The sequence below is a fragment of the Patagioenas fasciata genome, chromosome 7 (assembly GCF_037038585.1).
Source record: "Patagioenas fasciata isolate bPatFas1 chromosome 7, bPatFas1.hap1, whole genome shotgun sequence".
In the NCBI taxonomy this organism is placed as follows: domain Eukaryota; kingdom Metazoa; phylum Chordata; class Aves; order Columbiformes; family Columbidae; genus Patagioenas; species Patagioenas fasciata.
In genome coordinates this window covers 27805097-27822221 of record NC_092526.1, presented here as the reverse complement: position 1 = coordinate 27822221, position 17125 = coordinate 27805097, and the positions used below count along the sequence as shown (strand labels likewise).

Genomic DNA, 17125 nt, shown 5'->3' with positions numbered 1-17125 from the left:
GTGCTCTTAATAAGCCTTCCTTCGATAATCTCTTGATATATACCTTCATATGTATGTGTGTATATCTACATATATCTGTATATAGATATACACACACGTGTGTGTGTGAATCTCTCTCTCTCTCTATATATATATAAACCAACTCCATCCCCCTCAATCTGACTGATGGCTATTTGTAAGCAGAGGAAATAAAGCTTCCACCCCTAAACCAAGTTACAAATCATTCCTGTCTCAACACATAACTCATTTCTTCTTTAAGCTTCTTTCATGAGTGCACAAGAATGGTTCAGTAGTACACAACAGAATCACTCACTCCAAAGGCAGCTGTAAACTTACTGCTCCCAAAAGACAGGGAAAGGTTTGTATAATAACTGTTTAAAAAGTGAAACACATATACTGTGTAAATGCCTAGGTCCCATTTTGAAGCAACCCAATTCAGGAAAGCATGTTAGCAAGCACTTAAATAAGACTTAACATTTATTTTGGTAACATTTTTGAACAGAGATCTTAAGAACTGGGATTAAAGATAGCATTAGTGAAACATCTAGACAAGAAGTGACAGAAAATTACTATTGTTAATTACTCAGCTTCAACCAGTACCACATATATTACTTGTTTCTGAAACTTCACGCCCATTATTTTCTCTGGATGGATGATTTTATCTATTTGCATATCAAATATTAACAAGAGTCATTCCAGTCTCAACTGTTGCATAACTTCTGTAAAAAAACAGATTAAAGATGCTTTTACTCAAGTACAATGTTTCTGGCAACTAATAATGCTGGCTGCTTGTGAAGAACACATGGTTTCCTCTCTGCCAGGGCATCCAAGAACTTAGTAACACATTGAACAGAGTGGACTTACAAGGCTCTGTAGGTTGTCAGTACGTACTTCCTTTAATTGCAGAAGTTACTGATGTTAACTAAACACAAGCATTTGCAGAAGCATATGGGTTTCACCACATGCAACTCTTCATTTGTTACTTCAATGTCTTAATTCCAGGGACTGCTTGCTTTTTTAGCAAAAAGTGTTTCCATTTGTCTACCTCTGCCCTTTCTTTAAATGAATAATAGGTATTTTTCAAGTGGAAATGGTGCACTTTCTAATTTTCACAATGTACATCTCTTTGAGCTTTACATGAGAATTAAGCTTCAGCTAATGCCTACTTTTCATACAGTATTACCTTAGACCACTTTATAACTTCTTCACAGACTTATTTTTAAAGGAGTTAAATCCTGATGACTGTTCTGGATTCAACTGCCTTCTGGACTTCGAAAGCAATCTCATGGCAGTTTCGTATTGTAACATGGAGAATGTCTTTCTAGTCTGAAAACTGCCTATGTAGAAGCACTTAGTGAACACCCAGCTCTCAGCATGTATTATATCACACTGGGTGACTGGTTTTGGAAATATCCGATGGAAGTATTTTGGTAAACAATGCAAAACCCACACATCGCAGAGAGGATATGACATTCTCCTTTTCAAAAATAACTTCTGCATAGAACAGAACTACCTTAACTAAGACAGAAAGCTGAAGAAAGATTTTCAAGCTGTTTAAGAATTATAAGCTTAGCTGGCTAATACTTCAAAGCAAACTTCTGTCTTACCTCCAAGTAATTTATCAGTTTGAGTGGCCTACATTCATGTACTTCTTTTGCATTTCCATCAACTACTGCCTTCAGAATTTCTTTCAAATCAGAAATACCATAATAAGGCAGACAATTAGCTATCCCTTCTATTTCCAGATGGCATTCTGCACCTGAAAATACAAAACCAAAACAGTACTTTACAGACTGCTATCATTTCTATTCTGGAACAATTCAGAGAAAATTAAAACGATACAAAAATCACTTAGTAAATTAGTCTCACAAATTCAATACAATTGGGAAACTTTTTTTTTGCTCCTCCCTTGGAATGAAAAGCATTTATTGGTCCAATCTTTCATTATGATGAAGTGTGCCTATTCACATCACAAATGACTCAGCTTATTTTAATTCAAATCCTAGCTGGGACTGTTTAAACGCTTGAAACATTTCGCAGCATTTCCAGTCTTAAACAGAGCTTTAAAGTTTTTGTGACTTTAATTAGAACACACATGAAATTACAGTAGAAGTTAGCAATAATTTTTTTCAAACTAAATGGTGTTTAAAGTGTTGGCACTATTTCTTACGTAATTGGTTTAAACATCTGTAAAGTTCAAATATTTTATCGTAACAAATACTTCTACTGAAATAAAAAGCAGTTTTTTCTCCTACCACAGCAGAGGAAGAATTCAAGCCCATTTAACTGAAGGCTCCGTAACAGAGTTCATACAATCATTCAAGTGATATCAGTGCTGCAGCAGGTATCACTCTGAATAGGAATGATGAAGAAAGCATTTACACAACAAAAATACCTATTCAATCTGTGAGGTGTAAGAGATTTCACCTTTCATTCACATTACTTGCAAAAAATTTCAATGAAATTTCTACTGTACACCTAACTTTTCTTCCATTCCCTGTCAGAAGCAAGTTCTCCAGCGGTCAGACTCACTCCCAGAGTCCTTCAGAGCTCCTCTGCTCATTCATGTTGGGTGCACAGAAATACCAACCCAACCAGCACAGCCACCTTCCCTTTTCCTCCACTACAAGTCTAGAAGTAGAGAGCTTCACAGGGAGATTGTGGAAGAATACAATTAATAAATGAAATAAATTCACTCCAGTGCAATAGTCCTAGGTAGGAGAAATTCTGTTCAACCTGAGTCACAAATAGTTTTTGCCAAGCCAGAAAAAATGCAGGCAAATAGAGTGCTACAAAATGGATTAAATAATGTGATAAGGGATCATTCATGTTCCTAATGCAAACAACAATGTCAAATATTTCAGAAGTGAGAGGACATATACATGCTATATAAGTCACCTCAATGTACTTTCATTAGCTAGTAGAAGGAAAGCATTTGCATGACCAGGGACTGTTTGATGGTCATTAAATAAGAGCACAGCTGAACAGGAGAACTGTGCAGGTTGAAAATTTTTCTAAGTTTGTGCGTGTCACCAGGTAAATAGCACTGCTGGGCCTTTTTAAGCTTCAGGGTAAGAGATACTTTGACCAAAGTGTGAATTTGATATATGTCTCCCCTGCCAACAAACCACATAATCTCCTTTCAGCTACATATTTAACACTGCTTTAAACTTGAAACTTTATTTTTCACCCAGCATTGTCTTCCTCTGCAAAAACAGATGCATTTTTCAGGTACTGCTGTAAGCCTGTGATCAAATTCAGCTTAAAGCAAAATGTTAAACTATCTGAAAGTTTGCTATTTACTAAAAGTGAGATAAGATGATGTACTATGCCAATATTTCCCCACAGAAGAGGTTGCCAGTAAGAGACAGGAGCAAAAAATAAAGTCTGATTTTAACCTCCTTCAGCTCTTTTAGCTTCATTTTTATCCCAATGTTGCTTTAACAAAAAGCTAGTTTTGAGTAACTGTTCCAGACCATTTCATTATGCTGCTTTCTCTCTAAAACGAGAACTTAGTCTATTTAACAACCTTTCAGTAACCACCTCTATATGCAACCAAAGATGGGACATAACATTTTGTTAAGTTTCAAGTGTTACGATTTTCAGCTTAAAAATTTGTATTTCCAGTGCTTCATCTTAAAATTTCATGGCAATGAGGTTCTGAATTTGTGATTTTTTTTTTCTTTTTGCAAATCCAGTAAACCCATCATACACGCTTGCTAACAAGACTGCTAATGCTTGATACTCTTCAGTTTTACCAATGGAAATCTTCCTGTCTGCAAATTCTGACAGCCAGATTTGACTTCACCATATTGCTTATTAATCTGAAAGTCAAAGGGGGCTCTGAAGAACGTAACATCAGAACAAACAATCCAAATCCTGACTAAGAGACGTTTTCTTCTTTGGTATCTGTTTGTGTGCTGTTCTCTTCCTCTGCTTACATTCTTCAGACTGAAAAGTAACCCACTGCATGCTGATTAACATATAGTTATCTGGAAGTCTTTGCAGGAATCCCGATATTGGCAACATTTGATGATATAAGCAGATGTTTGAGACTCAGTGTACTTGTAAATTTTTGACAAAATATACATTAAGAGCTTAGAGTATTCAAACAGCAGTTTCCATGGTAAGTTCTATGAAATGCTTTGCAACTTCCAAGTAAAATATTTTGGAGAGTAAACTAGCTTCCAATTGACTAAAAATGTGGATTTCTCATTGCTACAAATTTCCCCTTTCTCTTTCCAAACAAAGCACTCACAATCATCTTGGGCTAATTCTTTCTTGACGGCCAGGAAAAACACTTCGCTTCCAGCTGCCACCTAGATTAGGTGACACTATAAGACTATGTATCTTCCAGTCTACAGTCAAAATCAAACTCAAGTTTAGTACCAGCAAGATTTTTCCACTGGTCGGTTACAAGAGCTGAGGGAGCTTATATTACCAAGCAAGATGGAGTATTTACCAGTTACTGCCCTGTGAGGTCCTGTAAGCACATTCATTGTATATACATATGCTGGGTACACATATGCATTTGGGCAGACAATTCTACCCTAAAAGCCTGCTTTGGAGCATGGCTCAAAGCCCACCATGGTTACAAAAACAGGTTAAATGGGTTCCTTGCTCTCAGTTCCTTTCCAGTCAAGAATTCACATCTCCCTATTGGACTTCCACGGAGGGAAACAGCCAGATGTGTTGTGAAGGTACATATAACAAACACATCTTAAGAAGAACTGGATGGAAAGTAATCCATCTTACTTCTTGAAATGCTTCTCTGTATCTAGGGGTCATTGCAAGCTATACCCAGCAAACAAATGCCTGGCAGATCTCAGAATACTGAGTTAAGTAAAAGCAAACAGACCGCTCTCCCCAAGGTAGCATCACTTGACGTAAGAGAGGGCGGGAGGGCAGTGGAAGATGGACTGGAGCTCAGTGTCACAGGTTTGCAAATCACAACTGTCACGTTCCACAAAGAAACCATTGATTTTGCCTAACTGACATGAGTACAGAAAGAAGCTTTTTCTCAATTATTTCACAACATGTTTTTCACTGTCAGCTACCTAGAGAAAAGCCTAGTTGAAAACTCATTAGACTGCTGAGCAGTCAATATAAAGAGAAACAAAGAGGTACTGCAAAAGATCTTAGTCTACCAAAAAGAGAAGAAAGGGCATGTCCAAGATCTAGGACACCTGGAATGACTTTGGCTGCAATCATAGGGAGTCTTTGAACAACATGTAACAATGGTAAATTACATTCCTGTCTTAGGACATGACAGCATTCAAAGGACAGACTTATCAAATAGATGAGTAAGGTCTGGAACTCTCACACTCTTGTAAAAACTATCCAAAGGTGTGCTAAGGTGAAATTCTCCAGCTGCTCTCGACATGTCTCCACAAATGCCAGCGAGCTGTGATGGTATCATCCACCATGCAAAGTGGCAACCCCTGACTTAAATCATTAATAACATATCCTAAAGAAATAAAACCTTTCTGAGGCAACTTCTAGTTCAACAACATCTGAGCAAATGTCCCTCTTTCAGGCTGTGTCTGAGCTTCAAAAACCACAAAAAGAGATCCTGAATTCAGACAGTGAATAAAAAAATGCTTCTATAAGGTTGGTAAAGAATGTTTTATGAGATGAACTTGTTCTGTCAAAGTTGAGAAATCCTATAGAATACTCAGTCATAAGTGGGACAAATCACTCCTGGTCTGCAGGTCACTTTCCATAAAGATTATACAAGAAGAATCTATAAATTAAAGAACCTTAAACTGCATAGGGAAATTCCCAGAGTGACACGTGAGGAGTGTTAATAATTAACATCTGCGTTTCTAAATACAGCTTTAATGAGTACTTGTGGAAGATAGTAGCATATTTGTAGAAAATAGCATATTTGAGGGATGAGATTAAGAAAAAAAGAAAAAGGAGCAGCTGATGAAATATTAAGTAAAAATCCTTAGGTGAGTTGGGAAAAAGGCTGGGAGAAATTCCATTTGTTTGCTGGTATTTCTACCTTCATCTTTAATGGTATGTTCTTTTAATAACAGAGGCTGTAACTGCTATGATGTCATCAGCAGAAGCTTATAAACGTGACTGACAAGCCTCAGATGTTATTAATGTTTCATTCAAGTAGTTAAAGTGCAAGACTGGGACAAAGAACTGAATTAGATTCCCATTCTTCATAAGAGCTAGTCGTATGGTACTGATCAAGTCTACAACCACAGGGCATTGACCTGTATAGTGCATATAAAGCACTTTTACTTTCAAGAACTGCAAACCACATGAGAACAGTTTCCTCACAAGATTTAATTTCCTTAATTTTACATACTTAGGAACACAGGCTTGGAAGACAGTTACTACTTCACGGTTACCGTGTTGAGCCCCTTGCTATTATATTGTACAATTCTGCTCTTAAACTACCTATCTTAAAACTAGTTATCCATCTCCTGAACCACAAGACTGGCCAATCACCTATAAACTGTCTTCGAGTTTTCACATTCAGTTTATTCACGTACAATGTATTCATATCCAGTTCATATTAATTAGATTTTGAGCAAACTTAGGATATCAGGAAGTGGGGGGAAAAAAAGATAAAAGGTATGTGAGCAAAAAGGCTAAGCAATCATCCTTTTCTCCTGCCTTAGTATAGAGACATCACAGACCTCCTCAGCTTTTGATTTCCTATACTGAATAAACCTTTTAAGAGCTGCCTCTTAACAATATGCCTTTATTCCTCTAAGGTTATCACTATGAACACCTCCTACAAAGTTTTTGCTATTTATCTACACATTTAGCCAGTGAGAAGGACGTTCCCTTGGTTTTGCTGTGCATGATTCAGTAAAGAAAACAGCTTAGACTCTGTTCTTCCCAAGAGCCAGGCTCTGAGTGAAGAAGTTGCTCTACATCCCTTTTTTGTATCTACCCTTAAAAGATCCCATATGCTACAGTAGATCTGTCATCACTGTACATATGTGGGGATCTATAACACATGAAGCTATAGCATTTCTAACAGCTCTTATAGGGAATCTTCTTCTGAGCTGTCAGCTAGGTACTACCTCCAAAGATGTTTGCTTTCCTTGGAATTCTGCTAGAGAAATTCTAGTCTGCAGAACTGACCCTGGGTGGGTTGCCCCTGGGTCTCTAACAGCATCCCTATAAATCATTCCTCAGAAAAATGTATAAACATTTGATCTCTCTTGCTAAGTTAAAAGGATCTCATATGAAACAGATTTATTCTGTGATTGCCATAGAGGCACTGAAAAGAAGGCCATTTAAAAAAGAAGTTCATACTGAACTCTATCCAAGGTGTGATGGTGATCCTGTCACCCTCTCTTTACTGGCCCCTTTAGGCTCTATGTTACAACCCTGATATGAAAGGACGTCAAAAACCAGATCCAGCTCCTTACTGGACCTCCTCCACTGCTCAACAGCAGTCAGCTAAAGCACACGCTTCAGAAGATTCAGCAATTAACTATCACCTTGAAAGAAGCTGCCAGGACTAAGGAAATCTCAACAGTTTAATCTAAATTCTGTCAGAATAGCAACTAAGGATATCGAGATCCAGCATTTTGAGAAAAGAACAAAAACATACAAGCCAGGGAAATGTGGATTTCAGAACATTCTTTGAAATACTATTAAAGTTTTCTGTTCAGCTATCAGTTTCCATTACTCAGTGCTCTATGTAGAAGATTACATTCCTTGCCAGGTAATAAAATCTCAGTGTTAAGGAAAGCAGGATGCTAGTGCTTCACATGATAAAGTGATGTAGAATACTATGATCTACATTAACAATTACTTATATCATTAGATCAGAAGAAACAAGATCCAATATGATTACAAGATTTTAAAATCATCATACCTTCTATCACTTTTATCTGGAAACCATTTGCTACAAGTCTTGGATCTGACAAATAACTCGAGCCACTAAAACTCCGGGAATCCTTCCGCATTTTATAAAGAGCAGCCATATATTCAGATCCACCAAGAAGACTGGTGAAAAAAGAAAAGTCCCCAAAGTGTTAAAAGCCAAACCCCTTAATTTGAGAATTAAAACTATGAGAGAAGTAGAGAAAACAGTAGTTAAGTGATTAAAAGTGACCAAGATTTTTAAAAGCATTCTGAAAAAGTAATTTGTTTAAAGAAATGAAATAGCAACTATTCACAGATGTTTAAAAGTAACCATTTTTAGGCATGTAATTACATAATCAATGGGGGAAAGTTAGCTAGAGCAAAGTTGTGAAAATGTGGAGCACTTAATGTTCCTCTGGGGAAAGAAACTGACAAATAGTCAAAATTAATATTCACAAATATGTAAATAATCACAGATTGATAGCAATCAGGACCTTAGCAGAGTTTTCTGTAAATAATTATCAAATGATACTTGAAATAATGCACAATTTTTTGCTCAATTGTACTATACCTGTCCGTTAACACAATCGGTGAGTCCAGTTTCTCTACTGGAAGCTTATGATTCATCAGTAATCTTTTACATAGCAGGGCTTCTTCCAATCTATATGGATTCAGCAACATCAGCTTTTTTTCAGTAGCAAGCATCCAGACATCAGGAAAACTCTGACGACGGATCAGGAAAAGCTCATGTTCATCTGAATAATTTTTCTCTTGTCTTTGAACCTGACATTTACAGGAACTCAGAGAAAAAGGCACTGTCACAATTTTCGCAGGCAGTTCAGGTTTGCACTTCTTTTCAATTTGAACATTAAACATCTTGGTAAGCTTCTGCTGGTTGGATGGGGAAGTCTTCAGCTTGGATTTCTTTTTTTCTGCTTCCTTCGCTGATCGGTGCGCTGTCTGCCCCATAGCTTTCTCAACATCTCTGTTGTACCGTTCTTGGTCTTTGGCAGCTTTTATTTCATATCTTAAAAGAGAAAACAAATCAGTAGCATAATCAGACAAAAAAACCCAAGCCCCAGCTCCTAACACTCTAAAACAGAAGGCAAGGCAACCCTTCCAACTGACAAGAACTCCATAGTTCATCCAAGTAGCCACATCAATATGCTTTCCACTGTGACAGCAGTGGAAGGTGACCAGGGACCGTGTTCCTATTGCATTACCCTGTGAAGATGGTAAGTTGGAAATTTTCGTTCACGATGACAGGCAGCAAAACTCGAGTTACTGAAGGGGGAGGAGTAGACTGCATCAGACGAGGAGCTACAGCAGGTTGCTTTTGACCTCACTCCCAAAGACTATGTTTAATTCTAATTAAAAATCACACATATAGTTTTGAAAGAGTTTTGTCCCAGGCACATCCAGCCCAATTCAAAAAGTCATTTAAGCTTCCAGAGATCCACAGACTTCAAGGGGAGTCCATCCAGTTAGGTAAGAGTTTAGATCCTAAAACACTTTCCATTAAATAAAGCCTGAGGCTTATGAGGAAATGTATTTGACTTCAAATGGCCTAAAATTAACCACAAATAAAAAGCATGAGATTACAGTATAGATATTATCATCACAAAATTCTATAATTAATAAACTTAGAGAGTTTTCAAAAAGTACTCAACAACAAGCTACTCCTAGATGCTGTCTAAATAGTTAAAACATTACTACACACTCAAGCTCCACAACCTGAATGGATTCTTAATAAGTTTGCAAACGGGAGGAAGACAGCACAACCTTTATAGATGCCAGGTTTATACTTGCCTACTACATAACAATCTCACTTTTTTGAACACTACAAGAGTGTTTTGCTGAATTCCCTCATTATCTTTATTTGATATTCTGAATTCTAGCAGGTAATTCAAGCCAGTCCAATCTTCAATTAAAAAAAAAATAAGCTGTACTATCATAGGTAAATATTGGAAATAAGTATTTCAGCTGGCCATATTTATTTATTGCTACTTGCTGGAACAGTTTGATTCAATTATGTGTATGCATGCTGGAAAATTAAGGTCAAAAAAAGGGTCACCATTTGCAATTAATTATGATGTGCTAGCATTCACATATGGTACCAATATTTAGTTAACTAAAAAAGCTAGCTTAAGTAGTTTCTTGCAATAAATCATGTCCTAGAAAATGCAGAGTAAATGTTAAGATAGAAAACATCTGCTCCATTTAAAATGAGTGGATGAAATCACTTAAATAGAAATTTTTTATCCCAAATACATTTATGCTTTGACCAGATAAATACTTTGTTTTGAATCAGCCCAACTGTAATGCAGGAGAATCTCACTATAAGAGAACTGAGCTTTCAGTGCAAAACAAAAGCACTTGCAAATAAAGTCCAACTTGTCTATCACTATAGGCTACCAGAACAATCCTAGCCTTATAAGCCTTGATTGTGAGGGTTTTGCAAATTCCTATGCATCACTATCAGTGATTTCTTCAGAATCAAAGCAAACAGCAGGTTTACAAACTACAGGGGGGAATACCTTTGCCTTTCCAAAAATCCTTCCACAGAAGCAAGTATAATCAACAAGTGCTACAAGAACAGTTTCTTCTCAGGTTTGGGAATTCAGAATCCTTTCTTCAAACTACAAAACCTAAAGCCAAGGAAATTTGCAAAACTGGGTGTAAGGAGGGAAGTGGAAGACCAGAATGAAATCTAATTTCAAAAGCAGCTTTGGTTTAACTACACAAATGGATCCCATGGCTTATCACCTTGCCCATGCTTCTTAAACCCAAATGAAATATTCAGCATGTAACAGAAGCTTTTTAATAAAAGGTTTCTCAGATCTTATAAGACAAGTAAGACTATGTGAATTTGAACACTGGGAATAAACTCTGAAGATGGCCACTTGTGTAAATTCATACATGTCCAGAACAGAGAGGGATCCCATTCTGAATGTAATACCTCCTGGCATCAACCTCTTCACATAATGGAATCAAATCAACTCAAACTATCACCCTGAGTGTTTCATTCTACTTATGTGTTTCCTTCCTTTGTGAAGAGGAAAATAAAAGAAGCTTTTTAATTGCCCATATCAGCTTTTCACAGCCTCCTTCTGAAATGTATAGGTTTCAGGAGCTAGCACTGTTTCCTAGGAGTATAGAATATGGACCTACTGTTATGACTGAACAGATGCTAGGCACGAACAACAGATACCAACTATTAATACTATTATTTGTGATTAATATCTGGCAGTAGATAAATGGAGATGGCTAGAGATGGTACCACCAAATTACCCCTATCCAAAGGAAAGAAAACATGCTAACTAAAAAGTTAAAATACAGTTAAAAAAGCCATGAGGTGCACAGAAAGTTTATCAGGCAATAAAAAAGTCCCACCCATGAGCTAGTTACTACCAGCCACTAATGAGTGTCTATGCACACACTCTTACCAGTCAACAGTCAATAAAGGCTGCATTACCTGAAATGATGTTTCTCCCAGGGTACAGATATACACACGAAGAATTACTGTAGAGCACTGGCAAGGTAATTTGTTAGCCCCATGATAAGGCATCTGTGGCTTTGAACCTTTCCTGCATCTTCAGAACAACTTCTGCTGCCACTGTCATGGCACTTGGAGGGACTTCTCCTGCTCCTAACTGAGCCTCATGTACAAGGAATTTTTAAGCCAGAAACACATACAAGCTGCATTTTAGGTAAAAGCAGAGTAAGCACAATAAATTAAATCCTGGCTTTGCAAAGCAGAAGGATATACAAGGCTGGCAACGTGGACACGCATGGAAGATTTCCTCTTCTATTATAACATAAAGACCATAACATTTTACATTCCGGTTGAGTAATAAATGCTGGTTAGTTTTGTAAAGGCTATCCTATGTCACTATGAGACATCTGTTGGTTGTACTGCTCCCAAACGGGATTTAAACTCATTTAGACCTGCTGAAGAAGCCACAGAGAAAGACAGAGATGCTGAAGCCAAGTACACCCATTGTAACATCAACATGTGACTTTATCACAGAAGGATGTGAGATCAGAGCCCAGGAAAAGTGATATCTTGCCAGAAAGGCTGCCTGAAGTTGGAGGTGTAGTGTGTCCAGCAGAACTGAGGCACTTGGGTTGCCCTGTTGTATATTCCTTTGTTGTTACCTCTAGGTGGCCCAATTTATCCAGAGTATCTGGTAGCCAAGACCTATGCTCTCTGCCAGACATACAACAGTCCTTCTGGATTGTTGCATTGGAGGAAAAGGCATCTGTCTGCACATCTCTTCCTATTTGTTATTTTCTGAGGCAATTTTGAAAGAGTACAAGTGGAAAAGAGGTACACCAGACCTGAACTGTAAGGATACAACTAGTAGTAAATTTTGCATTCATTTTAACATCCATTGCATTCAATTCTCCATATGAAGAAAACTTCATTACTGGAGAGGTCTCCTTCCTGAACTAATACAAAGTTAATCTGTAGGGACACTCTTAAACATAAGTGTTGTACCAGCAAAGCAACCATGAAATCTCAAAAGCTAAAGCAGAGCAAATTAAAATTTTCTGAAACAGCTGGCAGAACCTTTTGTTTCATTTCATTAAAAGCATTAATATAATTGAAGTAAATTTCTACTATTACACTAATATTTCTAATAATGCAGAGATGGACAAAACACTTTATCACAGGTACGGTTTAGTGATTGCAACATGTTGTTATTTAGTGAGCTTTAAATTACTTAAATCAGAAGCTAGATATAATCGTTTTACCTAACTCTGATATAGCTGGTATACAGAACAATGCAAATGTCTTTGAAGTCAAGAAAAAAATCAGATATATTCACAGTAATTCAATAGGTATCACTTCTTTACTATTCTCCTGATCAAGCCTCTCATAACTGTTATTATTACATTGTTTTGGCTAGTATCACATCCTTTTCAGTGGTCTTTCTTAATTCCCTCTCCTTGCTTCCATAACATGAAAAAAAACCCCACATTTTCACAATGCCGAACAATGATTTTGTTCTTCAGAACCAAAATTTCATTTCCCAAACTTTCTGCTGCATCTCACAATATGCATTCAAATCAGTACATGTAAAACTATCTAAGAACTACTTCTATCTTCCTCATTTGTATAATGCCCTACAGTGTTTTAAATGTTATAAAATTACAAACAAGATGGGGAAGGCTTGGCATTTTTTATTGTTTTATTTCTTTTTTTAAATTGTCTTAGAATATCTCAAAATCCATTACTCTAATTCACCTTTTACCATAATATGAGTTCCACATCATATACCTAATATTTTTACTAATCCAACCCCCATCCCAACTTAGGCAAAGATACTTCTCTTACTTGCAGATGGATTTCAAACTCTCAGTGACAATTTGTTTCAGAAAAATATGGAATTTAGCTATTCAGGTGGTAATCTAAAAAAAGGTCTGGCTTTGATTGATACAGAATTAAATTCAAACTGTACTATACTCTCTGAACCAGCACTGGAATTAGAGGGAAAAAGAAATTCCTCGTGTCCTTTGACTGAATTTTATAAATATAATTCTGAGGTAGCCTGGGTTGGGATATGTACTAAATTTAGAGGAAAGGAGCTCAACAAATGCTCGAGTACTAAAGATTCTGGAAAAGAAATGTCACTTTGTAGCAATAAAAAATAACTTTCCATTCGAAAAGCTCTGGAGGAACTATACGGTGCCCCATCCATCACCACACTGTTTTTTACCAACAGTGACAACACACAGACAGCCCTTAGAAACAAGATAATTGCAGGATGAAAACAGTACATTTTCTTGCCTGTTATCTCTAAATAACAATTCAGCAAAATTGTCCCTATCTAACTGCTGCATTGAACAGTGGCAAAATGAGTAACTCAAATCAGCCTGCCTACAGCAAAAGATGACCACTCACAATACTGATGCTGATTCAAAAATAATTTTCTGTTCAATTTTTTCATAAATAACCAGGAAGTTTGTTTTGTTTTGTTTTTCCCTACAGGTGACTCACTGGCAACTAAAAGATTGAGAAGCAAGTCACAGCCTGAAAACTTACTGCCTTTTTTCATCTTGATTCAAATCCTTCCACTGCTCTCCAATCATCAGCAGGATGTCCTCCATTCTGGTGCTTGGATTATCATCTATCAATTGTGGACGACGTTCTTCAGTGAAAAATCCCATTGGAGTCCTTGCTTTCCTTATTGGTTTACCATTAATTAAGTCATAAGCCCTCACACGTCCAAATTTCTCACTTATCACATTTCTTTTCTTTATGCTTTGATTTGAGATTTGCAGATCATTGCTTTGTCCACTGGCACATTCATTTTGCTTATTAATTGTTCCTCCAGCCTCAGGAACCAAAATCTTAATATGCTTCAGGTTGCCTCCTAAACAGCTTTTAAATCCACTTCCCATACTCCAACTATCAGCAGAGATTTCAGGCAAATCTTTAGAGCCTAATGCTTCCTCAATTTTTTCTGTTTTGTCAACCTTATCAGAACTCAAACGATGCTCATCAGGTTTTTTAGATTTGGTGTTCTCAGTAACACCATTACGCTGAATTTCAGTCATATTCTGTCTATTCTCTTCCTCCTCACACAATAAATTTAAGGAACTGTGTGGAAGGACATCACTCTCAGAAACCTCTTTTTTGTCCAGGTGACTATGTACAACATCACCACAAAATGTCTGATGATTTAAGCAGATTTCTGTGTTTTTTCCTGCTTGACAGTTTTGCACATTGCTGCTGAATGAAGGGAATGAAGTATGAGCGTGCAGATCATCGTTTCCAGATGGTCCCGTTTTGTTAACAACCACATCTGTTTGTTCTGTTCTATGAACAAACACGTCTTCTGAGGTACCATCTGTTTTATTACTTTCACCAGGGACTGTAGCAGGTAGTGGCCCATACAGTGACTTCAACACATTTTCAACAGCAAGTAAGACAGATTCCTGCAAAAAAAAAAAAAAGAAAAAAAATTAAAACACCCACACAGAAAAGCCACACACACAAGCACACCTGAAAATGTAACTGACAGATATTGAGAATACAGAGCAACAAGCAAAATGATCTTATTCAGAATATTTTTTTCAGACTCTGAACTGGACACCTTTGGTTTTAAATATTTCATGATAGGTATTCTGCTTTACTGGTGTACTCTGCTATCACAAAAAAATTACTTTCTTTATAGCAGGGTACTGACTGCTTAAACCAGCACCAGGTAAAGCTATTCCCACCTAATATGGCATTAAAAGCTTAGAAGACAGATGCACCAACAACATCCCATTTAATGGAAGCATGTTTGTGTAGGTGCTTTTATGGTGTGTGCTTCCAAGAGAGCTTTGCACCAAATGATGGAAAGGAAAAATATCCCCCCCAAATTGAAAAAAAGAAAATAACCAACTCTTTCTAATGCCAAAGGAAAGTTTTAAACTAGATCAAATGTGAGAATACTGTGTTAATTTTCATAAAGGTGACTCTTAATAGGCAGTACATTTGCAAGATTAAAATAGACAAATACAAAAACTTTCAGCGAAGAAGAGGATTAACACACTGGTGTGGCTACCTGCATTCACCCTGAATAACCACCTTAGCTATGTAGCCTTCTTAGTTTCTGTGGCACTATTTTTCATATGGAGTGCTAATAAATGAAAGCGAGTTTATGGAAATCTATCACTACCTAGCCTCTACAACAGAGGCATATACAGCCAAAATTTCAGGTCTCAAGAGTATGAACAAGATATCCTGAAACTTAGGTGATGTTGACAATAATGTACACACATAATGGCAAAATACTGCTTCCACCAGCACTCAGCATCCCCATCCGCACACCTTGATATGTTCAGTGTTTAAAAGGTGATTACTTAGTATAATTATCAAGCTAAGGATGAGATTTGTTTAAGTACATACATCATAATTCCATTTAGCCTCTCTTACTATAAAGCCAACTGGAAACAAAGTGATTCACACAGGCATCTGACAGTGTAAAAATGATCTTTGAAATCAACTGGGAAAGGAATTCTGTATAATCCTCCACTACCCTGTTCAATACTTTTGAAATAAAACAGTCCTGTGGTAAAGGCAAGCTATTGTGTAACTAAAAAAAAAAAGCCAGTAGCACTGTTTACCTTGAAACATTTCAGTAGTCCCAGAAGCCCTTATTACGCTTACATAAGTAAAAAGCTGACAACTTAGAACCAAATGAAGATGTTACCTTATAATGCAGTAAAACTTGAGTTTTATCAGGTGTTATATTCACATCCACAGCAGAGGCGGGTACAGTAATATTCAAAAAGAAAACAGGGTACAAACGAGAAGAGTCCTTTTGTGTCACCATATTGTAGTACTCTCGAATTAACTACAGATGGATTTAATAAAGAAAAGTGAGAAAAGCAATAAAATAGACACAAAGGCATACAAACAATACTTGACATTGCAAAAGGATAACTGGTTTGTTGATAGCTTTCTTTGAAATTAAAGGAATGCTAAAAAAGTCCTTGTGGGTATGCATTTATGCTGAAATAATCACCAAAGGGACAGTTATTGGCTGATTCCATGTCTTCACAGCCAAATTAAAACAAAGAACCAATTTCAAGACACTAACAGTAGCTACTTTGACCTGATTAATGAATTGACCACACTCAAAAGATAGGATATGCCCAGACTGGACTGCAACTCCAATAGTTACTTCCTCAGTCAACACAAATACTATTATTTACTTGCTTTTAAAGACAATTTGTTTACACAGCATGCGACTACACTACTGTCTCTGTCTCTTTCAGCCAAACTCAAGGTTGAGAAAGTAGCACTTGCACCACAGACTTGTCCTCTTCCCAGAATAGGATTAATTTGTTCCTTTTATTAACCCCATTATAAATTTACAGCTTTTTTCAAACTCTGTTTGCCCTTACTATTTTCTCTATAATCCTCCCAAAAGCTTCTCCAAAAGACTACAGAACTGGTTAGTCATTTCATAATTTTGGTCTTGTTAACTAGAATGATCAAATAAGATCCATTCACTTCCCTCTAGTATCAAGAATCCTTCAACAGACACATATACTGGAGAAAAGAGTATGTTAAAGAGAAAAAAATTGAAAGCATAAAAGATGAGGAGCCACTGCAGACTAAATTCTAATTTTTAAAATAATTTTAATTCTTAAATATTGTTTAAATAACATTAAACTTATTTAAATATTTTGAAGTTATTTTAACCTTAATATTCCCACAGTCTGTTCTCAGCTGTCAGTGAACTGCAGTACTAAGAGGTGCACCAGCACTTCTTCCCCATAC

At 36.8% G+C, this 17125-nt stretch overlaps 1 protein-coding gene across 9 annotated transcripts in view; it reads right to left on the bottom strand.

Annotated features, from left to right (window-relative positions):
• PMS1 (PMS1 homolog 1, mismatch repair system component) overlaps window positions 1-17125 on the bottom strand; it is a 71107-nt gene that overhangs the window by 28151 nt on the left and 25831 nt on the right. For 8 of the 9 annotated variants that reach the window (XM_071811174.1, XM_071811175.1, XM_065840305.2 and 5 more), the window contains 5 exons: window positions 16050-16193; window positions 13892-14787; window positions 8414-8869; window positions 7853-7983; window positions 1608-1759 (listed from right to left, as the gene is read on the bottom strand). In XM_071811174.1, the coding sequence (XP_071667275.1) occupies window positions 1608-1759; window positions 7853-7983; window positions 8414-8869; window positions 13892-14787; window positions 16050-16193 (1779 nt within the window). Of the gene's footprint in view, window positions 1-612; window positions 720-1607; window positions 1760-7852; window positions 7984-8413; window positions 8870-13891; window positions 14788-16049; window positions 16194-17125 lie in introns of all 9 variants that reach the window. The other variant, XR_011740010.1, reaches the window with a different exon arrangement.